This window comes from Lepisma saccharinum, chromosome 5 (genome assembly GCF_977018435.1).
Source record: "Lepisma saccharinum chromosome 5, izLepSacc3.1, whole genome shotgun sequence".
Lineage (NCBI taxonomy): Eukaryota > Metazoa > Arthropoda > Insecta > Zygentoma > Lepismatidae > Lepisma > Lepisma saccharinum.
The window spans coordinates 91,771,047-91,798,544 of NC_139233.1; the positions used below are offsets into that span (position 1 = coordinate 91,771,047).

The window sequence follows — 27,498 nt, forward strand, 5'->3', positions numbered from 1 at the left end:
TTGGAAGGATGTCAAAAATGTGTGGACAACGAAGGCGGTCAGTTACAGCACTTTATATTATGAATTGGTAAGTAAATCACTCTAAACTAGTTACAGAAACTTGAATGCTTGATTCACGAACAGTCTACAGTGCCAACATATGGACATGAGTGCCTCGCTGGTCTATAGCGCAAACACCGACGAGGAGGTCTACACTTCAATGGATCACTCTGTATTATTGTAATAGTTGTTTCTATATGTAGAATCTTGTAGTTAATTTAATCACAATCATAGAATAATAATCAGGTGAATATTACTTTTACAATCATGACAAAACTGTCATTGCTATGGAATAAGTAAAACACATTAAAGTTCCTAATTTATTTTTGGCAGACAGGCCAGTTAATGTTAAAAATCAATAGGAAATTCATGATGCACAGTAGTTTTTCAGGAATTTCTATCATATTCTTATTGTGCACATGTATTACTTATATAACTTCTTACTGGCTTAGTTATTAAAAGGTTAAAAACACAATAGTAACACATACTAGAAATGAAAGTTAAAAAAAAAACAGTGAATGAGGTTTCATAATTATTCATTCATAATTTCAATATCAGCCATCACGTGTATGTCAAGGTAACCAAGTTTAGTTCACCTCACAAGTTGAGAGGAATGTGTCACGATAGACACCTAAGAATATGTTTTTGAGGAAGGCAGTGTTCTGTAGACTATAGTTTAATTAATATATGTACAGTTATGTAGACTATAGTTTAATTAATATATGTACAGTCATGGACACTTCTGGGTTGTAACAGCCTCGTTCAAAGTCAATGAGATCCTTACAAACCAGACATGTCCATGATTGTACACACTGTGAGGAAAAGTAAAAATTGATGAAACTATAGCCTGCAAACTAGGGACTGTGTACAGCCTTCGGATTGACATAGAATGTTAAAATTAAATTTGAATCTCTGACAACACATTTTCTTCTCAAGTGGTTATGCTCACAAGTCCAAAACTGGCTGACCGTTTGCCTTTTTAGAATAATTATTTTGCTGATTGTCCCTGATATTCAGTCACACAATTAATTCTTGTTTTCCAAAATGATGAACAGATGATGTCTTATGAGTAGGGCTAGGATTTTGATGAAATTGCATCTTTTTTTCTGGTGAATAAGAAACCCAAATCTTTTAATATGTATATGTTTCATGTCGTGCTGAAACTTTTAAGCACTATTTGTTGGGGCATTTTTTTGCATTTTTTGCCATTATGGGTTGTATAAGTCATTTTTTGGCATTTTAAGTCATTTTTTGGTCATTTTTTTATTTTCTTAGTTTTCCAGAGCACTTGTACGCTGCGAGTGCATGGGCAGCATTAACGTGAAAGGATTAAGATGAATAAATATCCTATTTTTTCATATCTTCCCTAGACAATTTAAAATATATGAAACCGCAGCTACCTTCCATCCGTCTCAGAAGAAAATAAACAACACGAATATAATGATTTCCTTACAATGAAATTCAATTGTTAGTTCAAAACAGCTCGCAATTTTGCCCCAGGAGAAGAAAGTCGTTGCCCTGCCTTCTAATCTGCTCAGACCAATTGTTGTGTTCCTTGAAAGTGAATGGATGGAACGTGTGATCTGGCCATTGTCGAAGTTTCTGTTTATTGCGAGAATTTACTTCGGTGCAGTGTTCAGTATAGCAGGTTTTCGAAGCATTGGACAAGATGCCAAAAACCAAGCAAAGTACACAGTACAAATTAAAACAGTTTGTGTCCCAGTATGGTGAAAATACATTCAGTACAGACGGATCAGTATTATTCTGTCAGCTTTGTGGTGTAAGAGTTGCTGCGGAAAAGAAATTCACGGTGGAGCAACATGTCAACCGCGAGAAACACAAGGCAGCTCTGAAGCAAATTCAATATCAGAAGAGGACGGTGCAATTGTTAATGGGTGAGTGTTCCTCCAAATCCTCTGTTATTCGACATTCCTCTAAGTAAACTAAATAATCCTAAACTTCGAGCATTTTTGGAAAAACATACTGGGAAATCAATACCAGATTCTTCCACGCTAAGGAAAAATTATGTCAAGAAATGCTACAACCAAACAATGGATCAAATTCGGCAGAAAATTCATGGTAAAAAAATATGAGTGTCAATTGACGAAAATACCGACTCACTCGGACGGTACATTGCAAATGTAGTGATTGGTACGATGCAGGAATCCGAGTCTACTCAAGTGTTTCTAATAAATTGTGAATGTCTAGAAAAAGTGAATTATTCAACGATCAGGAAAGTTTTCAATAACACGATGCAGTTATTGTGGCCCGACGGCATTCAATATGACAAGGTGTTGCTTTTCGTAACAGATGCGGCACCGTACATGGTTAAAGCAGGGAATTCTCTGAAAGGTCTGTACTCGAAAATGGTACATGTAACATGTCTTGCACATGCGTGTCACCGTATTGCTGAAGAACTGCGAAGTCACTTTCCTGATGTAGACCAACTGATTGCAAACAAGTCCCCATCACGAGTGTTACCTTTTAGGTCTGATGCACCTGATGTGCCTTTGCCACCAGCTCCTATTCTTACTAGATGGGGTACATGGTTAGAGGCTTGTGGTTACTATTGTGAAAATTATAAAGTTGTGAAAGAAGTTGTAACCTCGTTCGACAGCAGTGAAGCATTGTGTATAAGACAAGCACAGGAACTCTTGGCTGATCCAGAAATGGAGGGAAAATTATGCTATATAAAGTCCAACTTCGGCTTCCTACCTTCTGCCATAACTTCACTCGAGACATCTGGAGCTACATTGGTTGATCAAGTTAATGTCCTTAACAAAGTTCAGGATAATTTGGAAGCAGTTCCAGGTACTGTTGGAATACAAGTGAGAGAAAAGATGCAGAAAGTGCTAGGGAAAAATGCAGGATACACAATAAAATGTTCTATTCGTGACGTATTGTGTGGGAAAACGTTTTCATTGCCAGACTCTGAAACCGAATTAGAACCAAGTGACATTGTATGTTTTAAATATGCCCCTATTACCTCTGTTGATGTTGAAAGGAGTTTTTCTATGTATAAAAGTGTGCTAGCTGACAATCGTCATTCATTTCTTTTTGAAAATTTACAGAAAATATTAGTTACACACTGCAACTCAAAACTGAACAATAACCTCTCATAATTTGTCAAAAGTTGCATACTAGAGTTGCTGTAATTTGAAGTGCAAATAAAATTTTACTTTGGAATTTTTAACGGTTTTTAGGTCATTTTTAAAGTCATTTTTTGGCAATTTTTAGGTCATAAATGCATCTTTTTAAGGGCATTTTTTACGAATTTTTAGGTCATCAAAATCCTAGCCCTACTTATGAGTTTGCACATGCATGTGTGTCAAAGAGTGGGGGGAGGACAAAGAAGCCAAAAACGTGAGGAGTAAGACAAGAGAATATCTTGAAAGGGAGCTGTCACATTTAATTTACACTTAAATATATATTTCCAGAAGCAGCTGTTTTACAAAATTTTTCTTGTCCTTCCGCAAATGGGGGGAACCTGTCCCATTCTGGCATATACCTATTTGCCGTATAATGTAAACTTTTTTACAAAATGTTTGCCACCAAAATCTGTGGTGTGTATTATGCATGGAATAATACAGACAACCACACATGTTTTCACTGTCACTGTGTACAACATGTATATATCAACAGAAGCACATACAATTACCAGGTTGGATTTTTTAGTAATAATAATAAAAAATATATATATAAAGATGAAATGGCCATTTTCCATGATTTTTCACTTTGTAATGGAACATTTTGTGACACCGAGAAAAACAGTGCCGTTCTGGCAGAATTTGAATATGCACAACCCATCACATGGGATGTGTATCAGCGATACAGTCGGGTGAGAAATAATAGAAAATAACTGCCTGAGTGCTGCAAATCCATAACATAATTTTGATCTCATTTCTACTACAGAATGAACAAAGTAGTTACAGAAGTGAAAGTTTTGGGATGCTAAGCACAGGGAAGAGGGAAGGTGGCATGGGTTGGTGACTCATTGTATACACAAGATGATATTCTCATCTTGATCTGCACAGCAACAGCTCTACGACCTACAACTAACAAAGCCATTTCATGAACCTGAATTGTAGTGAGTATACAGCGTGTCCACGCTAGAGGGATCGAGAAATAAATGCTCGCCATTTAAAACCAGATAAGGATGTTGCTGTATTTTTCATATGACAGGAAAGGGAAACTCTCCGAGATTGTGCAACACTGTTTTCAGACAGCTACACGGTCGCGCATGCGCGTCAATAGCTTTTGTCTCGAAAGGAAGCCAGGCGCCAATCAGTAGTCGATCGCGCAGTGGAAAACATGTGGACACCGCAACAGAAAGTTCAGTGCGTGTTATGGCTAGCAGAAGAGAAATCTGTTACTCGGGTTCAACGCCGTGTTCGTCGTATGTGGAATGTGGATCCACCTGGTCATAAAGCGATTCTCCAATGGGACAGAACACTCCGAGAAACAGGTTCTTTACTACCGCGAACCGGCAAACATGCGAAAGTGTCTGTGAATGAGGCAACAATCGAACGTGTGAGAATGGCATTTGCAAGGAGTCCAAGGAAGTCTATCCGAAGAGCTAGTTCCGAACTTCAAATTACTAGATCGACTATTCACAAGGTCTTACACAAGCGACTCCATTTGACTGCTTCGATCAAGCTTCATCATCACATAAAGCCAAATGATCGTCCGCTTAGGGCACATTTTGCAGCTGAAATGCTTCTGCGAATTGAAAATGACAACTTGTATCTGGACTAGGGATGGCCAGATCCGGATCCTGGCGGATCCGATTGGTTCCGGATTCTTAGGATCCGGATCCAAAAATTATTTGGATCCGGATCCAGAACTTTCGGATCCGGATCCAAAACTTTTGGATCCGGATCAGGTACTTTCGGATCCAGATCCGGTACTTTCAGATCCGGATCCGTTTTACCATCCCACATGCGCTTCTTTGGAAAGTAAGAATGTGCTTATAACATATTGTTACCTGCTAATATACATATATATATAATATACATACATATATATATATATATATATATATATATATATATATATATATATATATATATATATATAGTGCGTGTGCGCGATTTGTAATTAATTAATACACTTTCAAGGGAGGTCTAAGTCTCCCCCTCCGATTTCCATGAAACTTGGCATTTGTATAGAGGCCCCCCCCCCCTCAAATGTCAAGATGAGGAGAAATTGAAGTGGGGATCTGACCCCGAAACCACGTAAATATGGTATAGGAAGAAACAGGGGGCATAGGGCCTCTCTATACACCTGTCAAATTTCATGGGAATCGGAGGGGGACACAGGGGTCAGATGATCCCCACGTCAATTTGTCCTCATCTTGACATTTGAGGCGGGTTTGCCCCCTAAAACAGTTTTTTAGCCGAAACAAAAAAAAAAAACACCTAATTCTTCATTTGGGCCCGTTTATACACACACCTGCCAAGTATCATTGAAATCGGAGGGGGACACAGGGGTCCGATCCTCACTTCAATTTGTCCTCATATTGACATTTGAGGGGGTCTTGCCCCCTAAAACAGTTTTTTAGCTGAAACAAAAAAAACACGTATTTCTTCCATTGGGCCCCACTATACACCTGCCACGTTTCATGGAAATCGGAGGGGAACACAGGGGTCAGATCCCCACTTCAATTTGTCCTCATCTTGACATTTGAGAGGAGGTTGACCCCTAGAACAAATTTTTTGCCGAAACAAAAAAACACGTATTTCTTCATTTGGGCCCGTTTATACACACACCTGCCAAGTTTCATGGAAATCGGAGGGGGACACAGGGGTCCGATTCCCACTTCAATTTGTCCTCATCTTGACAATTGAGTGGGTTTCGCCCTGTAAAACCGTTTTTTAGCTGAAACAAAAAAAAAACGTATTTCTTCATTTGGGCCCCACTATACACCTGCCAAGTTTTATGGAAATCGGAGGGGGACACATAAGTCAAATGCCCACTTAAATTTGTCCTCATATTGACATTTGAGGGGGGGTTGCCCCCTAAAACAGTTTTTAGCCGAAACAAAAAAAAACACGTATTTCTTCATTTGGGCCCGTTTATACACACACCTGCCAAGTATAATGGAAATCGGAGGGGGACACAGGGGTCCGATCCTCACTTCAATTTGTCCTCATCTTGACATTTGAGGGGATTTTGCCCCCTAAAACCGTTTTTTAGCTGAAACAAAAAAAACACGTAATTCTTCCTTTGGGCCCCACTATACGCTTGCCAAGTTTCATGGAAATCGGAGGGGGACACTTAGATAACCTCCCTTGTTAGTCTTACACTTTGTAATTATTTAACACTGCATATATTATAATGTTTTATTTTAATTTGTAAAACTGTAACTGTAGAAGAATTGTATAATTTTTGTATAACATTTCTATCTTGTTATATGTGTTAAAGGTTTCATCCTGGAATGGAATGTCTCACATTTATGTGTGTTTTCATTTCCAATACATTCGAATGAATACATATTCGTTTCAATGGCATTTACAAAATCACCTCGGACATTTGTGCACGAGTGTGTTAGCCAATGCGTAGCAAAGTATTTTAGGAACAACACTTGAAAAAAAAATTCTTGTAGGATTAACGAAAAATGTCTTTGTAATCGAAGATCATAATACCTTTTAAGGTGTGGTAATATTATAATGGGATTGAGATACGAAACTCTCGGATCCGGATTCGGATCCAGATCCGAAACTTTCGGATCCGGATCCAGATCCGTAACTTTTGGATCCGGATCCAGATCCGTAACTTTTGCATCCGGATCCGAATGGATCCGGATTTTTCGGATCCGGATCTGTTTGGCCATCCCTAATCTGGACAAGATTGTTTTCTCGGATAAAGCAACCTTTCATTTATGCGGCAAAATCAATAGGCACAATTGCCAGATATGGGGTTCAGAGATTCCCCATGTTATTCACGAACATGAGAGAGACACGCCTAAAGTGAATGTCTGGTGTGGATTGACGAGGAACTCTGTCATTGGACCATTCTTTTTCTTAGAGGCTACAGTCACAGGACATGTGTATCTGGACATGTTGCAGAACTTCGCCATAGACCGATTTCCCCCAGGATCGATTTTCCAGCAAGATGGAGCACCGGCCCATTATCATCGACAGGTGCGTGACTTTTTGGATGAACGTTTCCCCGATATGTGGATCGGAAGAGAAGGACCCCTTGCCTGGCCACCCAGGTCACCCGATTTGACCCCTTTGGATTTTTTTTTCTGGGGATATGTTAAGGAAGTTGTTTATCGAGGAGACAGACCAAGAAATTTGCAGGAACTGAGGAGCCGCATCACAAATGCAGTAGCGCTTGTGACTCTCCAAATGCTAGAGAACACTTGGCGGGAAGTTGAATACCGTTTAGATGTGTGCAGAGCCACCAAAGGTGCACATATTGAGTTGCATTGAACATCATCTGAAACTCGGTGAGTTTTGTATCAAGTAAAAGTAAAAGTTTATGTTACAAATACATTCTGTTCACTAGAAATTATCACTTATTTCTCGATCCCTCTAGAGTGGACACCCAGTATAAGAGAGATATAATTTTCTGTAGTTTTCCCCCATCAAAAACCAGGGTGCCCATCATACACACATAAATACGGTACTTCATATTCAGGTCAAACTCAAGGAACTACAGACAATGCTCTGAACATGAAGTTTGTTCCCGGGAGATTGTTTACAATTAAGACATATTTCTCAGCTTACATGGACTAGTGTGTGCAGACAAATGTAGGGCACTGACTGTTACAAACATGAAAAAGTCTTTGTTAAATATTACCACATGTCCTTTTGTAAATACTTTTGAGCAGTTATGTTTTCTTCATATTTCATATGATATTCGTAGAATTGACCTTGACATTAATTCTGAGATCAATTTTTTATTTTAATTTGACTTTTTGACCTCTAAGGGTCCCTTCACATGGGGCCACTGTGTAGTGTGTTTTTAGATTGTCTGTTGTGCATTTTGTGAGTACATGCCAGGCTTCGAAGTAAGATATCCTGTTTCACAGTGGTTGGTTGATCCAAACAGATGCACATTCGTGAAGCTATTCATGATTCACAACAGTGCTACTTGGTGGAACTAACAAGTCAGCAGTACTGATGTGAAGGGATACTTTTAGTTGCAAATAAGGGTTCACATTATGAAGATATACTTTTTTTCCTACTAACGATGGAAAGTAACAAAAGAAGACATTAGCATGTCAATATTGTAGTTATTTCTTTCCAAGCAGCATTTTCTTTCAACATCGCCCTATAGGTAGGGACGTGAAGTTCTCATTTTAACGATAACACCGAAAAGTTGAGGAAAGCAAGGTATAGTGTTTCTAGCTTGTGAAAGCTCGATTCAAAAGAGATTGTGACGATTCATTTATTGCAGTTTGGCGCAGACATGACTGACAGTGTTTAACCTCATCCTGAAAAGGAATTCGCTGGGGGGGGGGGATATCTTCCAAGAAAGAAAATTTCGTAGGAACGGGAAAATTTTCAGGTAGAAGCACCTCTTGTGTTTCAGGGGGGGGAGGGCATGTATGTGTGTGCGTACACAAAACAGTACTTTGAGGTCGCGGAAGGATTTTTTAGCAACGTTAGGGAAATGTGATGTGTATGACTGTGCTCAAAGATTTGGGTGATGTCATTCAATAAACATTTCATATTTAGTGGTTGATGAGCTGAAATAGTTTTCCCAGATGGAAGAAATTTGTCCATTTCCCACAAAGGTAAGTTATAAAAGTATTATTTTTGTCATTAAAACTAAAATCTGTTTCATTTATCCAGAACTAAAAACAATGTGAAAATTTTAAGCATGGAACGAACTGTAAAAATGTGTGTAAAAGTAACACTGATTTTAAATTAATAACACAGAATTTTGCCCTCAACCGCGTAAAATAACATCAAAATTTAGTGAAAAATAAAACTAAAACTTCATGTCCCTACCAATAGGTCTATAACATTAACTGTGTCTATAACATTTGTGTTATAGGAAAGCTTCAAGAATTATTAGGTTGATACATAAGTCCATAGCATTTGTGTTTGGTATGGCAACACTGCGGTGTTAGGAGTTTGTTTATTGTTTAATGTTCATCAACTGGAATGGCACTGTTGTGCTTGTGAATACGCATTGAATTTTACAGATTTGAAGAACGACTGTGTTATACATAGGATAAAGAACAATAAGTGTCCAGTGGGGAAAAAAACATTTCCGACATATTCTTCTGTCTGAGTTTAACATAGGGGAAAAAGCAGGACAAGAAAATGGTTTTGTCATTAAAAAGAGGCCATTTTTTTTTTGTCTTAAGCGTTTCTCCACGTTCAGGAAGACCAACGGGACAGTTTAAATGCTTTAATCCTTGAGGATCCACATCAGTCGACTCGAGAATTAGCAAATGTGATGAACTTTGCTCATTCAACCATCCTGCAACACTTGCATTCCATGGCTAAGGTCCAGGATACTGTACGCTTTAAACGAAAACAACCAAATCAGCAAGTAGGCCAGGAAGACAGCATCAAGTGCTGTGATGTGATAATGCACACCCACACTCCACTAACAAGACAAAAGCCGCTATTCAGGAACTAGGTTGGGTAGTTATTCCACATCCTCCTTACTCCCCCTTAATCTTGCACCCTCGGATTGCTACCTTTTCAGCTCTCAATCCATCAATCTTCAAGGAAGCTCCTTTGGTGACAAAAATGCTCTTCAAACTTGGCTTGACGACACTTTTAACCCAAAATCAGCTGATTTGTTTAGGCGTTGAATTCAAAAAGTGCCCAGCATTGGTTGACAGTCACAGACAATGAAGGAAAACATATTACTGATTAAATTATGTCTTTTGTTCATCTCAAATTAGCATCAAATAAAAATACTTTTGTCAAGGTGGAAAAAAGCTATGAACTTATGCATCAATCCAATATTTTGGTCCACAAACAATCCACGAATATACTACTCAGTGGACCCGTAGAATCCCTAATTAAGAATCTTCATCAGTAATATATGAAAATGGAGAAGTTAAAAGGCTTTTCCAACTGACCCTCTTACTATGTTTCTGATGAGAATCTTTGTTATTTATTGACTGCTCCAGATTAAGTATGAAACAATGTTTGCAATTTCTGCTTTCGTTGGAACTAATGCATACCCTAAGAACTAGATTTCCATGCAAGCATAATAAATGCATTTTCATGCAAGCATAATAACAGTATCTTAAATCTACAAATATGCATTAGCCATACTTGCAATCCAACTTGTCTCTCTGCAATGAATTCCCTTTCCATGTTCCCAATGATTTTCTTTGGTGGTAGAGTAGGGCAGATACCTGAAGGCTGCAGAACTGAGTTGAGGGTAACAAAGTCATTATATCTTTTTGAGACATGCCACGACTTCTCTGGCCTAGGCCCTCGTTGAACTCTTATCACATACTCCTGCAATTGAAAAAGATGATGTCAATCAATGGTGCATTCATATCTATGATTCAGTATGGTTTAAATACTGAACAACTGGGTGCTAATACATTCACCATAAAGTCGAAGCCTCATGCCAATTTTTCATTTTGTACAGTGTGTTTCAAAATGATTTGAATGACAAAAACATGTGCCATGAGCAATGCAACATAACACCGATCAAATATGCTGTAAAATACATTTGAATACATCCTTAATGTGTTTTTTTTGTTAAAGTAGTTCTACATCCTGCAGCCAGGTGTCAGACTGAGCAGTTTAAAATGGCTGCCGTAACTGGTGAAACATTTTTGAACATGCTGAATACACTGATGATACATGGCAGTAGAGACTTTATCTATGACCCGGGGTAATTTTTAGACACAGAAAATCAGGGAAAATATTGGACAGGGACCAAAAACCATTTGTTAATTGCATATCCAGCAATGCTCTGATTAATTATTGGGATGAGATTAGTACATTTTCTCAAAAAAATATATTAATAACCCAAAATACTTTCTTTGAAATGAAACAAAATTGTGTATATGTTTGTTTTCTTTTACTTGATCTTGAATTTTGTAATCCCAGTCTTGGATATGTGTATGAAGGTGGTTTGTGCTGAAAGACACCATTGTAGGATGAACAGTAACCATATGACATGCATGTTTAGTTATGGGGTAATTATTGGACACAGCGGGGTAATTGGTGGACAGCTTGCTTATTGGACTGCAACAGGTACTAGTGGCCAGCGCAACCACAGATTGAAATTGTGAAAACACTGTATGTGTTTTATGGTCCTGTGCAAACTGCATCAGTTAACTTGTAATGATGAAGTAAGGTCAATGTTTCAAAGTATCTCCCCGATGGCGCAGTGGTATCGTCGTTACTGTGTAATCAAGGGGTCCCGGGTTAGATACCCAGTGGAGGCACATAGTGGTTCGGATCCCACTTTAAACTGTAGGTCCAGACCCAATTAGCCTTACTGTGCATAAAGTGTACTTAAAGCACCAAATCAATCAAATCAAAAGTATATCTAGACTCAGGAACGAAATATTCCCTACTCCGAAGTCTGATCGTGTAATTATTGAAGATGATGTGGAAAGTGACAACCTAGTGTAAGCCTATAGCATCTCAATATGCTTTGTTGCAGTGTGTTTGATTAAAATACATTCGTGCAATGTTTGTAGTAGGGATGGCCAGATCCGGATCCTAAAATTTTTCAGATCCGGATCCGAAAGTTCTGCCATCCCACATGTGCTTCTTTGGAAAGTAAGAATGTGCTTATAACAAACATATTGTTACCTGCTAATATACATATATATATATAATATACATACATACACATATATATATAGTGTGTGTGCGCGCGTTGGCGATTTGTAATTAATTAATACACTTACAAGGGAGGTCTAAGTCTCCCCCTCTGATTTCCATGAAACTTGGCAGGTGTATAGAGCCACCCCCCCCCCTTAAAATGTCAAGATGAGGAGAAATTGAAGTGGGGATCTGACCCCGAAACCACGTAAATATGGCATAGGAAGAAACAGGGGGCATAGGGCCCCTCTATACACCTGTCAAATTTCATGGGAATCGGAGGGGGACAAAGGGGTCAGATGATCCCCACGTCAATTTGTCCTCATCTTGACATTTGAGGCAGGTTTTGACCCCTAAAACAGTTATGTTAACCGAAACAAAAAAACAACGTATTTCTTCCTTTGGGCCACTCTATACACCTACCACGTTTCATGGAAATCGGAGGGGAACGCAGGGGTCAGACCCCACTTCAATTTGTCCTCATCTTGACACTTGAGGGAGTGTTGCCCACTAGAACAAATTTTTAGCCGAAACAAAAAAACACGTATTTCTTCCTTTGGGCCCCTCTATACACCTACCACGTTTCATGGAAATCGGAGGGGAACACAGGGGTCAGACCCCACTTCAATTTGTCCTCATCTTGACAATTGAGTGGGTTTTGCCCTGTAAAACCGTTTTTTAGCTGAAACAAAAAAAAAACGTATTTCTTCCATTGGGCCCCACTATACACCTGCCAAGTTTCATCAAATCGGAGGGACACAGGGGTCAGATACTCACTTCAATTTGTCCTCATCTTGACATTTGAGGGGGTTTTGCCCCTAAAACCGTTTTTTAGCTGAAACAAAAACACGTATTTCTTTCTTCCTATGGGCCCCACTATACGCTTGAAAATGTTTCATGGAAATCGGAGGGGGACACTTAGATAACCTCCCTTGTTAGTCTTACACTTTGTAATTATATAACAGTGCATATATTATGTTTTATTTTAATTTGTAAAACTGTAACTGTAGAACAATTGTATAATTTTTGTATAACATTTCTATCTTGTTATATGTGTTAAAGGTTTCATCCTGGAATGGAATGTCTCACATTTATGTGCGTTTTCATTTCCAATACATTCGAATGAATACATATTCGTTTCAATGGCATTTACAAAATCACCTCTGACATTTTATGTTAAACAAGTAAGATTATTTTTCTGCACGAGTGTGTTAGCCGATGTGTAGCAAAGTATTTTAGGAACAACACTTGAAAAAAATTCTTGGACTAACTAATGGAAGATTTCTTTGTAATCGAAGATCATAATACCTTTTAAGGTGTGGTAATATTATAATGGGATTGAGATCCGAAACTCTCGGATCCGGATCCAGATCCGAAACTTTCGGATCCGGATGCAGATCCGTTACTTTTGGATCCGGATCCGTTTGGCCATCCTTAGTTTGTAGGCCTACTTGAACAAAGAAGCTGTCTAAAAATTTTAAAGTTTTAAAAACTTATGTACTGTATTTAGTTTTTAGTTATAACTGTATTTAGTTCTAATCAGTTCAGTTAGTTGTAGTTTGGTGACAGACAGCACCTCAATGTGCTTCAATTTACTTTTTATAGTTTGTGTGATTAAAAAACACCATTTGTGCAATGTTTGTACTTCAACAAAGTAGAAATTATTAAAAGGTTACCTAAAAAAAGGTTTTGCTAATTTTTACTAGATTTCACTGTTATACATTTTTTACAGCAGTCCATAGGCGCCGACTCCATGGGGCTTGGGGGGGCTCGAGCCTCCCCAATGTTAATGATGTGGGGGGTAGAGACCCCAAATAATTTTGCTTAAGAGGATCTACTAATGTATTATTTTGCTTGTCTTGTAAAGTTTACTCTGAATTGTGCCACATGAACTTAAGTTTAAATACACATTTGAAAAGTTCTAGACCATCAAATTTGGGGGGCTGAGACCGCTAAAACATCAACTTTGGGGGGGGGGGCTATGAACGGAGACAGAAAAACACGTGACTTATTACTATATACTAAGTATATAATTATGAGTATTGTTAACATTTTTACTAAAAAGAGTTTCAAAATAACGAGGTGATATGACAATTATACCAGTATGTTGTTTAGTGAATTCTGAACAATTTGAGGTCGAAAACACGACTTTCAGGCAATATTGATATGTACGATATTTAGTTATCCTCGAAATCTCTTCCTCTAGTCCAAAGAATAAGGGGAAAATAATTCTAGTCCTTGAGTTTATTTAACACTGGCTTGCAGTAAAGTACGCAAGGAAAGCTTATCAAAAATCTGTATTGCAAAAGTGGGAACGGCTATGATCAAAGGCATTATTGCTAAAGCACGGCATGCTATGTGTTTATTTATTATTGCAAAATTAAATTAAAAAAGTAAAATATTGTAGCAAGAAAAAAGAGAGGTAAAACTATTTGCCTGCGACTTGTGTTAACATTTATGTAAATAATTAAATAAAACTGTTATATATTGTAAATATTTGCTATTTTTATGGGTACGTCAACACTAAGGTTCTTTGCACCCGCCACATGTCCTTTCTTTACAAGTCTGTTGCGGACATTAAAACACACCCATGCCCTCACCGGGACTCGAACCCGAGACCTCCAGATCAAAGCGAGTTGAGCCGACCACCCAACACGCTCGGCTACCGAGGTTGCCGTAAAACTGTTATGTTGGCTTCTTAATGTAAATACATAGATTACTTTTAAATAAAAATGTTAATTGTTAACAAAAAAACGAATGAGCAGACACACGTATTTCAAGTTACATTTCATTTGCATGAGGAATATAATAGCTGTTTAAGAACTGCTATACGAAGACGTAATTTTTATTTTTAAAAAAGGGAGGGAGTGAGTCATTCATTCATTTCTTTCAGTGATCAGAGCTCCCCCAATAATTTTGACAAGTCGGTGCCCCTGCAGCAGTCATGTGGTGTTCAACAATTACCTCACACACCGTTGTCATGTGTGTGAAATTTTCTGTGGTGGGGGGGGGTCGAATCGAAGATGTCGAGGACACCCCCTCCCCTCAAAAATATTGTGATACAGACCAGTGGCATATGCACAAGATTGTTAAAGAGGTGTTCATTTTTAAAATAATAATAATTATTATGATTATTACTAGTAGTAGTAGTAGTAGTAGCAGCAGCAGTTTTAGTTTAGTTTATTTTAGCATCCAATAAGTTTATTATATGAAAATATAGTACTTGTTACAACCAAGATTACATAATAGTTACTTCTAACATTAGTAGCAGTAGGAGCAGCAGCAGCAAATGCAGTAGTATAAGAAGCTTCAAAACAAGTGAAAGTTACAATTAACAGAGTTTCAGTGTTGCAAATTATGAAAGATTTGTACCAAATTCGGTATCTGAAGAACATTTTTAAACAATGATGCAAAATGAGGTGAAAGTGCTTCGTTTATAAATTGCCATAAATTGAAAAAAAAAGTAGATGGAAATTTCCAGGGGGGTTGACCGACGCCCATGACCATTGTCCAGCATTTACCCCTTGTAGTTCATCTCTGTACTGTACAGAACAGATTGAAAACTACTGTCCAATATTTACTTCACTGTGTCCCAACAATTACCCCAAGGGTGGGGTAATTTTTGGACAGTTTTTTTTTCTACTCCTGAAAGGAATTAGTAAATTTCAACAATGGTAGACAAATATATCAGATAGTCATTGCCAAAAAAATTTACTGGCTAGAAATGTACATAAATGTGGGAGCTATGGTAAAAGTTTGATTTTTGCCCAATATTTACCCTGGATCATTCTATACAGGATAGCAAGCATATCAGTGATTTGAAAATTTTATATCAGTACTTTATCAGTATCAGCAAAAAGTTTGTATGAGTCATCTTTAGTAAGAACATGTAAAGAAAACATACAAACGTGCATTATTACTATATAAGGTTGGATTTTCCCCTTTCCTCCTGTAAAACGATGTAACACTTTCAGAAAATTAAAGGTAATTTCTTCATGCGGGTTTTGACAAGTAGGTGAGACTGGGGAGTTTTGAGAAACTTGTTGGAAAACGCTATTTTACAACTTGGCTTTAAAGGCATAAGTAAAAAATTTTATTTCATGTTATAATTCATAGTTTATTGCAGGCATGTCCAACTTCAATGAATAGTGATGTACTTTTTATTGTCACAACAGGCAGTGAGCTACTATTAATCAGTTATGTTTTGACTCATTTTCTCGATTCACCACACGACAGTTTCTTGATAGTTGAACATCTTTAACAGCAGCTGAGATCTCTTTCTGGTTCTTATTTCCCTCAAATTCCTCTTCGGTAAACGATCTGCAATTTTTAAATATCAGGTGGCTAACTTTCAAGATACACAGGGTAGCTTTGATAGAATGTGAGGTTGGTTTCATCATAAATTGTTGTTGAGCAACTAAATTTCATTTAAGTTCTTTCAGTTTAGCTTTGTGAATGTCAGTTTTGGGCGGAAAATCTGCATCGTATTTATTGTTATGCAGTGATTTATAATGACACTCTAATTGCCCTTTTTTGGCAATGATATTCAGGCCTTACAAATTAAACAACAACATTTGTCTTTTACCATTACAAAAAAGTACTCGCTTTCCTGTGAGCACAGCAAGGTGACCGCCTGGCAGCGCAATCTTCGCCTGCACGGCTGAGTCATACCCGCTGGCGCTGGTAGGGGGACAAAAGACGATGGGGTTCAAAACTGCGCCACTTAAAAAAATGGGAAAGAATAGCAGTGATAAATATTCAGAATCTGACATTTGCATTAAAAATTGATCGATACATTATAGAAGTTGAATTCAAATAACGTATATTTGTATAATTACAATAGATAACTTGGATTGACGAAAAAACGTCCCGCGATCGATGCGTTGGACATGCCTGGTTTATTGGATATACTGATACAAAATATTGTGCAGTACTGGCATTAGTATTTGAGCATAATTGTAAATGGAGACTTGCACAATGTCTCAAACCTCCCTTATTTAGGGAGCAATGAGGCAGTGCTTGGGGTGGAATGAGACAATCATTTCATCTTTGCCAGACTGAAATAAACCGTTAGATGCTCAGGTAAATGCAGATTTAATTTAAACATTCAAATTTCTCATGTAAAGAGTTTAAATATGAGGATATGGTACTATACAGATATTTATTAATGACTGACAAACAGAAATCACTGAAAATTTAGAACACACACAGGAACATGTCGGTTACACAATTGCCATTACAAGTGCAATAATACATTTTAAAAAGAAAAATAAACCAAATTTGACAATTTCAATAAAACAAAAGGACCCTTCTATTAATTGATTTGAACCAGTGGCGGCGATCGGGGGGGGGGAGGGGCAGTTGCCCTTCCACTTTTCACCACTTTTGTCCCCGCACTATGCTACACTTTATCTACAAAGGGAAATATACTGTTTTTGCCTCCCCCCTCCCCAGTTTTGGCACCTTGCCCCCCTGGTTTAGAACCCAATCGCTATCACCTCTCAAAAACAGGGCAATGATTAGTATTTTCACAATTACCCTGGACGTTAGAATGATAAAATTTATTTTAAAAAAAAGTAAACAGAACTAAATAATAAAAGCGCTGACAATTATAATATTAATGGGAACGACTTAGAATGACCGGACCCCTCTCTGATTTTCTTAATATTTGGCATACTCACTAATTGAGGCCTCCTAATCACGAATCTGAAGTTAAAAGTTGTCGGAAACACTTAGAAATTGCAAAATAAGCGAAAATAAGGCGTCAATCTTCGCAATTTTTTTTGTTTCACAAACAAATATATATATATATATATATATATATATATATTCCTGATACTACCACGACATGAAATTTTAACTATGTTTGCCTAACCTAACAGAAACTAACCCAACCACACGTCAATGGTTTGTAGGGCTAGCGTCAATGGTTCTCAATTATTTTGCAATTTCTAGACGTTTCCGACAAATTTTAACTTCAGATTCGTCATTAGCAGGCCTCAATTAGTAAGTATGTCGAATTTGAAGAAAATCGGAGAGGGTTCCGGTCACCTTAAGTCACACCTATTAATGGAATCATACATGAGCTGATCTCAGCGAACATCATAATCACCTAAGTCTACAGAAAACACATGCTGTAAAAGGTATCGTTCAGTTCCGCCATGAAAGGTTGGAGCTGGCAGCTTCATTTGAATTTCACTATATGAAACCACAGATGTGTCTTCAGCATCTGGGAAAACAAATGTTGAACCAGGTAACTTACGCCTCATGTAACATACTACATAATCATCACCAGCCATCTGATGGACATGGCCTATGTAAAAAACACATTTTTTCATAGAAACAAATTTCACTAGCACATAATCACCCATTCAAATTGTGTCATCTTCAATAACATTTTGGGAATGTGATGATCCTATAACATCTTCTAATACAGTGCGTCCATTTCGATCTGCAGCCGAGAGATCAGGAGAAGCGTGGCGGGCGGCACTGACGGAGATGCCGACATTTGCGGCCTGAAATGCCCGCTTATTTTTATGGACATATGCAGACATTTATATAAATATTGCAAAACGAGCACTAACCTGTGTTATAAGAGTATGGTTTTAATTTTAGTAGCTTAGTGACTGTATGTGCCGATGATTTTGACATGCCCACCTCTTGTGAAACACGGCGTAGAGGTTTGTTTGGAGACCGTTCTAACGCTGCACCAATATCATCGAGTTTTGCTTCGGTTAGAATCAGTCGTTTTTGCTTAGGTGTTTTAAAATTTAACGATACAGTTTCTCGTAATTTAAGGACAAGATGTCTAACCGTATCTCTGTGTGGAGTTGAAACGCATGGGAATTTCTGTACAAATTACCTACACACGTCTCGACACGAGTTTGTTTTCACGTAGGTACGTGTCATACATAAAAAAATCTTTGTTCTAACGTGAATCTTGCGACTGGCATTCCAATCGTCTCACTGACACGTCACACATACACACTACAATAACACAAACAAGTAACTGCAAGTAACCAAGAATAACACTCTTGCGCACAGTACGAAATTAACACGCTCTTGGTTTACATGGCTCGCCACTATATTTACAACTCTGTCTTCATCTAGTCGCGAAGGAACAAAAAACTCGAGCTCGGAGATTTCGGATTGCAAGGAAGCTCACGAACACTATTGACTTTTAACGGTTTCTTCTACAGCGTAATCTTGATACAGTGTTGCACATTCAAAACCTCCAAACGATCCCCATCGGCACAAAACTCTTTCAAGGATATAAACTTAAGCAGGACGTTACTGGTCAAAACTATGATTAAAAGGTTTTATTATCTGTGGCTCTTAACATCGTTTCTAAAGCGTACTTTTTTGTGTATATAAGAGCAGAACTTGGATGTATAACAGAAGAACCTTTGCGTGTTATAACACAGGTTAGTGATCGTTTTGCAATATTTATATAAATGTCTGCATATGTCTATAAAAATAAGCGGGCATTACAGGCCGCAAATGTCGGCATCTCCGTCAGCGCCGCCCGCCACGCTTCTCCCGATCTCTCGGCTGCAGATCGAAATGAATGCACGGTAAAATATCATCAGAATCTGAAACATCACAAGGAACAGCAACAGACACACAGCTTTAGAGTCAAACACCCTTACTTTCTGAACAGGTAAAATCAATGAGCGAGAGATTTCCTCTTTTAATTTGGTTTTTGGGATCTTACATTTTTATTTGACAGATGAGGGGAAAAAAAAATAGAAACCAAGGCAGCACAGAAATACTGCACAAATCCTTACTGAATTACTAGAAATCATGCAGGACAAACTGCACAAAACAAAACCACAACTTACAAAATGCAAAAAAAAAAATGAATTAATATGAGCCTATAACTTCTTCGTTTCGTCAATTTTTGATATTTGTACTTACCTATCTGCTTCGCAGAACATTCCTTAAGATGTATTGACGTTTCTTTCATCAAAGTAATTGCAATTTTTCACATTACGAGTACTTCTTTCTCATAGTTTTTTCGCTTGCCTGAGACACAATATGGCGAGTACACCTTCCTACATAATCGCACGTCGTGCTTGTGTTTTGTCGATTTTCATTTGTTATGCAGTGTTTCAACCTTCGGAACCCAATAAATACCCCCATGAAGAAAGCTCATCTGATCAATATTTTTTTGAACTTTTTCGCATTGTTTTACGAAGAAAATTGAAATGTTTCGTGGTGCTATCCGTGAATGGTTTTTGGGGCTATCTGTCCCGAAATCGGTGGGAAATTTAAAGTAAAAAATTATTTTCATTTGAAATTTTTGAGTCCAAATTACCCACAGATTCCGGGCTCCGCTCCAGCTATCCGGCTTTCTCTATAGAGTCCCTGTTAAAGGCATGTTAGAAATTGGCCGGAGTCACCTGCCCCCCGAACTTTTAAATGTGAAGAAATCCATTTCCAGGACACGGAAAACTTACCTGAATTTCACCACGCATCCATGGCACGTCATATTAGGCATATGCCGACAGCCCATTCCTTCTAGCGAGTAGCTTACATTCACTGCCACATTTTCGACATTCCTTTCCTTTCTTCACGATTCCAGGTTCAGTTCAATTAAAAAATCCACTGGATCTTCCACACCCGGTACGAATTTCACCATGCATCCACAACACATCAAGTTTCTAACTTTCGTTGCAAACACAGACAGTTCGAAACACTGGATACCCAATGAACATGAACAAAACACATTCACGACACATGATGATGTACAAACGTGTACGTGCCAAAGGCTATTGCCTAGGGCTATGAAGAAATCTGTCCGAACAATAGTAAACTAGTACCAAAAGGCCCAAGTTCAGATTATTGAAATGTGAATTTATATAGTGTACAGGCATTTCTTACATTCTTCGATTTCTAATTATGTCCATTAACACATGCTTCTGAGTCCTAGCGATTACTTAATGTGCATTTTCTGGAGAACATTTTTTTTCCTTTTGTATGCTCCCACATGATTCTTTGTTTGCAAACAGTTTGGACTGTTGCTGCCACCCACTTCACATACATAGGGTGTGAAGAGGTATTTTGTTGCTAAATCCTTGGTAAAAATGTCATAGCCGGGAAATGGATTTCTTCAAATTTACAGGAGGAAGTACTTACGGAATTGAATTTCTGCTTAATTTCGGAAGGTCGTAGAACTGTTTCCTCGCATTTTCAATGTATTTGGCTGCTAAATAATGTATTTTTCTATAATAATGTTCATCCGATGCACGAAAGCTGTTGCTTACATTTTCATCCACGTACTTGAACCGGATGTTGCAAGCATAAAAAAAAAGGTAAAGCATAGCACCATGCCATGAAGGTGCATAGGGGGTGTGGGGGTAATGCCCCACACTTCCTTGATCCGGTCGTGAGTGGGGGTGATGTGATCAGCATCACGCCCCTGACCGCCTTTACCCCCCAGGTACCCATGTTATTCGACGCTGGGTGGGTGCCGGGGCTGCTTCCATCGTTAGAAAAGTTCCCGGATATGAACCAGGCGGGGATCGAACACGGGACCTTTAGCATGGTAGTCAGACGCGTTACCGATTGAGCCACCACAGCCTCATCTGATGACGTAATCCCCAGTGTGTTTCCAAACACACAGCTAACCTAACCTAACCGTGATGGTGCGTGGGGCTATCGTGAATGGTTTTTGGGGCTATTCGTGGATGGGCATACTATCCCGAATGGTTTTCGAGGCTATGTGGGAATTTTTGTTAAGAAGATTGAAACACTGCTTTGCCGTTCGAAACACAATGCTAGTCAAGATTTGCCTGCCATTTTGCGTGTTCAGGAAGTGAGAAAAGAAAGAACAATAATTACTCGATATGTTGACAATAGATACTAATTTCGTTAAAAAAAGGCGAAATCCCTTGTTAAAGAAACTTTTGCAATTCAGAGTAGGTAAGTACGAATGTCAAGAATTACGGAATAAACGAGTTACAGACATTTCCCGGCTTTGATAGTTTTACCAAATCCTTTTGTTGTTAGGTTAGGTGGGCCATGTTCAGGGCTCTTAGCATTAAAATAACATCTCTAAATGTTTTAAACATCTAACGACACAATATCTGGACTCTAGCACGAAACCCCCTTCAAGCCTTGCATGAAAATCCACACAGAGTCGTGTCAACAGGAAACCAAGGATACCTGATCATGCTAGCTACATTTCAAATCATAATTTCTCTCATAACTAATAACTAGTACAGCTTTTAAGCATGCTAATTAGTATCTCCAAACTTCGGACTTACTTCCACAATTGATTCGAGTGTTTTAAAGCAGTCCCTAATACTCCTATAAAACTTGTGAAAAATCATTAAACATTTGATACCATTCTCATATTAAATATACTTATTGTATGAAATCCTCTGTACATTTCAACATGCCATGAAGGTGCGTACGGGTTGGTTTGTTTGAGTTGGTGTTTTAAGTCCACTTTATGCACAGTAAGGCTAATCGGGACTGGACCTACAGTTTAAAGTGGGATCCGAACCACTTGTGCCTCCACCGGGTATCGAACCCGGGACCCCTTGATTACAAGGCAATGACGCTACCACTGCGCCATGGGGGAGGCCCCGAAGGTGGGGGAGGCCCCGAAGGTGCGTACGGGAAATAGTGGCTATAGTAGAGAAGTGATCACTACCATGCAACAGCCAACAGGGTATCTCTCTCTCAGGTAGCAATGAGAATTGTAATGCAGGGAGACTGTTACAAAAAATCCTACATCAAAGCACATACTAGAGGCATATGGTCTTTAACGGAGTGATTTAAAGTATGATTATTGTGATCACATGAGGAATGCATATTGCAATTCGGTATATCGGAAACACATTAAAATCAGATATTTTGTGTTTCCCATGGTTCGGACTTACCAATTGTGTATTGCGGAACATAGTTCAAGGTGCAATTATTCTTTTTACACAAAAACAAACACAATTTTTCACATACAGATTATCTTTTTTGATTCCTTCCTTCGCTTCTGTAACACACATTATGGCGGCCGGTGGAAATTGTACATTATGCATGGTAGCTGACTGATAGCCCCACAAACCATTTCCAATAAGGTTAGGTTAGTGGAAAAAAAAAAAGGAGTTAGAAACACTGACAGGAGTTTACATCATCAAACGTATGCAGCATGCAGTTCACGTAGCGAAAGCAATGGCAATTGTGTGTCAGCGAGTTATTTCTCTTGAAAAATACATGATTTCCAGGTCAAATATATTCCACGATGAAAATACCTCGACGAACGTTGGAAAGCTTGCAGAAACTCATTTCCCGTAAATAGTTTCTCCTGTAAAAATGAAGAAATGTTTCCGAACTACCGAACTGTTACCCTTGGTAACAGTATGGTATAGGGAAAACACCTTTCTTCAAATTTACAGGAGAAACTACTTACAGAACTGAAAGCTCGTGGAAGTGTTTTCTCCCTTTGTTCAACTTATTCGGCCGGTAAATCATTTATTTTTCGACATTAATGTCTCTCCGATGCACAAAAGCTCTTGCATCCATTACGTTCGACTATGTGAACCAAGTGTTCCGTGCGTTCAATGACATAGCCCACGGTCAGTGTTTCCAAACTTGCTATTGTTTTGCCAGAACATGACAATTTTAACTATGTTTACCTAATATCACAGAACCTAACCTAACCTTGCGTGCATGGTTCGTGGGGCTATCCGAGCATGGGTCATGTGGCTATCCGTGAATGGTGTGTGGGGCTACGCATGCATGGTTCATGGGGCTATTTATGAATGGTTTGTGGGGCTATCCGTGAATGGTGTGTAGGGCTACACGTGCATCGTTCGTGGGGTTTTGGAACCCGGAAAAAAATACAAAATGAATAACACGAAAGTAGGTATTTTTCGGTGAAGAAGGTTGCAACACTGCAATCCCACTGATCATCGACAACGCTAGTCAAGATTTCTCCGCCATATTGTGTGTGAGAGGAACGAACAAAAATTGCACGATATGTGGAAAATTGAAGCTATTTTTGTGAAAAAAACGAAATCCCACCTTAAACAATGGGTAACACTTTACTATACCTGAGACAGATTTCTTCAAATTTACAGGAGAAAGTACTTACGCAAATCATTTTCTGTAGCGTTGTTGATGTTCGAAAATGTAATTTTGATTCATTTTAATGCGAATGCATGTGGTTTTGTACGAAAATCTATTTCCGATGCGCTATTGCAGCTGCCGCCATTTGTTTCCTGCATGAGAGCACAATACGCTCTCGTATTGTCCGTATATGCTAAATTGAACGAAAGGAGTGCTAATGGAACCAAACCTAACAGGCCTAACCTAACCTAGTAGGCATACCTCGTCCCCGTGATGGTTTGTGGGGCAATCGTGAATTTTTGGGCTGACGTCAATGGTTTTTCTGGTTCAAGGAACGATCAATGGTAAGCTATCGACATGTTGTGTGTGGAAATAAACAAGAACAGTAAGTACTCGTAAATGTAAGAAATATACATTACTTTCCTAACAAATTCAATTATTTCACCTAAATAAGTGTTCCGGAATGCAGAATGGTACATTAGCAATGTAAAAAAGTGCGAAAGAAATTATTCCCATGTGTCTCAGGTATAGTAAAGTAGTACCAAACAATGTTTCGCAAAGCATAATAGGTAAGTACAAATGTAAAAAATGACGAAATGAACGAGTGAAATGTGTTTTCCCTATACCACACTGTTAGCCCCTTTTTACCTCTTGCAGGAGCTAAAGAAACCTGTATAGTGATGAAATGTAAATTTTCTTGCTGCAAGAAGACTCCTCATATGATTATGCTTCCTTTATCCATGCGGATATGTTTGCTGGATATATATTTCGCAGACACTGCGTGATGATGTCAAGTTGAATATCATCCACAGCATCTTTGCCTTGCATGGGAAACATATTCTCATGCAAGTCACATAATACGAAAAATAACACTATAAAGAATGGTTTACTACGTAGGACCCCACTCCTGCTGAAAGTTAATTTTGTACCATTAGATTTACTAGTTACCAGCAAAATTTTCATGTTGTCCCAGACTTTATACACAATATAATTTGAAATTGCAGGTAATTGCAAACGTTTTTATTTTTCACAAAAATACAATCTTTACACACGAAAGGCTTGTAACCAATTAATGTAGGTACAGTAATCACATACTACAGGCAAGCATCGAGCTGGTAACTGTATGTAAATACAAAATTATGCATCTCTACAAATCATGCAAAACTGTAACTTGTATAGCACAAATATGGTTAATGATAAACAATGACGGGCCTCGTACTCCACGTGTCGATTTATATTTTCTCAAACATTGACCATGCACTGAATTTATTTTTCAATACTCCTCCCTGAAAAAAATGTATTTATTATGTTTTCCCCTTCTGTTACGAAATTTGCTTCCGAAACACCCACTCACCGTATGTCCATGAATATTTTGCGTGTTTTCAATCACACACGTTAAAGCTTCTGTGTCATCCAAAGTAACTTTCCTTGGTATCTTCTTCTCAAATACAGCCATTTGTCATATAATGCAAGTTTCTGAAACAAACGACATAAGTTTACACTTTCCTCCATTAACAGCTGACAGAAACAAAACGCCGTACCTGTACCATTCTGCGCAAAAATCAAGTTTACTCAGTATTCTGTGGGCTTACATATCAACACTGCTCAGTGCTCAGCTCACCACTGACCAATCTCGAAAACACTGCAGCACAATGACGTCACGAATCCATAAAATGCAAATATTATTGCATCTGTAAATACAAGGGGTGTTCGGGATCCCGAAAAGTCGGGACCTAGAACGGGAAAAGAAATTCCCGTCCCGATCCCGACTTCGGGAAATGACTTCCCGAGTTTTCGGGATCCCGACCAGTCGGGAAATACCATTGAACTCATGGAAGGACTGCTTTACGGCGCAAAAGTGAAGACGTTCTCTCGCTTAGTTACGCCAGGGAACGCGGGAAGAAAAGCTGAAGCAGACGAATTTTTCTGTGGCGGCAAATGGATTTTTACGACAGATTATTTCCGAAATAAATGTCATAATTTATGAGAAAACATTGCATTGAGTACATTACTTGCATTGAGATACCACTTTCTATGCATATTCTTGTTACTTGTGAATAAAACGTGTGTAAAATAACATTTAAAGTATAAAAAACGCTTAACATGTAAAAGTGATAACAAGAAGGGAATATAAACTGACTGTTGGAGAGGGTTGTCAGGGGTGTGATTTTACGTAATACTTGGCATGTATTTATTTGTGATTGACGAAATTTGTGATTAAAAAATATATATTTTTGAAAGTTTGGTCAGCAACCAATTTTACAAGCAATATTTTTCGCATGACCTGAGAACACGCACGCAGCAGAACCCTTTCATTTATCTTGCACGTGAGCGCAGGGATATTTCATGGAAGAATGATCATTACAAAGCATAGTTTTCCTTTCCACTATCGCTCCTTCTTCCATTATTTAAATCTGTACAGATTTGTAAAACTGCTGCACATGTTGGCTCACCGTGAGCTACCTGCAATAAACTAGACGCTCGAAGCAGACGACGAACGAGCTCTCTTATAGTCGTGACATATTAAAATGACGGGGCTTGTTTTCAGCGCACCGCTAGCCTCGCAACTTTGGAAGTCTCGTTTCTGCCTTAAACTGGACGCAGAGAAACGCGAGAACTTGCAGGGGCCATTTTTCCAGGGTGCAGTTTTTAAAAACTGTTGTAAACAAAATTGAGTGGAAATGTCCATTACAGTTTGTGTTTCATTTCTGTTGCTCAAGTTAAGTTATGATCAAATATTTTTGGGCAATTAAGAGAAAATACACTGAGAAGATTACATCAGTTGCACAGTACATATTAATACTCAGTTTATATATAATTAATACAAGGAAATAATGTGTATAACCAAGGACGTATTTAAGGGGGGGTTCAACGGGTCCATTCCCCTTTGGTTCAGTAAAATTTCCAGAGTTACCTGTTCATCCACTTGTTCATAAAAATTTCTTCGGACTTATTTTATTCTATTAAATTAGAGACGTAGGACGGGATACAAATGGGAAGGAAATTACGTAATTCCACACACCAGATGGGACTGCAGACCAAATGTCTGCAATTTCCTGATAGTTTCGAAATTTCTGCGATAAGAAACTGCATTGAGACTGTCAAATCAGTTATTTTTTCCCCCTCGAGTCATATTAAAGATATTTTTTTTTTAAAAAAAACGCAGTGACACAGGATGAACAGAAAAGTATCAATACTAGCGTGACTTCGTGACTACATACACACAACTTTGTCGGGTCCAGCACCCCGTGCTCCCCAACAAGCTTCCGGCCAGTAGTGTCTTGGATTTTCACTTACGAAATAAAGCAACCCTAATCATACCAATAGTTGATCCACCCCCACCCCACGCGAACTATATATACGCCCATGTGTATAACAATATCCCATACTGAAATGGAACGATATATTTTGAATTTTGTACTGCGAAAAAAGCCGCCTCATCTCGTTACCCCGAACGCATTAATTGGTTGGTTCACAACTTCACCACTAAGGATCCTATTGAGACGAGACATGGCAGCCTTGGTCTCGTTCTCGTTGAGAGTTCTAAATGTCTGTCTCGTGTTTATTTGTAAATGTCTCATTGACAGTCTCGTCTCTATTTATAAACATCCGTCTC

General features: G+C 38.4%; 1 protein-coding gene across 1 annotated transcript in view; it reads right to left on the reverse strand.

The window, feature by feature from the left end:
- LOC145988428 (PX domain-containing protein kinase-like protein) overlaps positions 1 to 25,442 on the reverse strand; it is a 109,584-nt gene extending 84,142 nt beyond the window's left edge. The window contains exons 1-2 of the mRNA XM_083123320.1: positions 25,237 to 25,442; positions 10,293 to 10,481 (exon numbers count right to left, since the gene is read on the reverse strand). Coding sequence (XP_082979446.1) covers positions 10,293 to 10,481; positions 25,237 to 25,338 — 291 coding nt within the window. The 5' untranslated portion in view covers positions 25,339 to 25,442. The remainder of the gene's footprint in view (positions 1 to 10,292; positions 10,482 to 25,236) is intronic.
- Between the last annotated feature and the right edge of the window lie 2,056 nt (positions 25,443 to 27,498).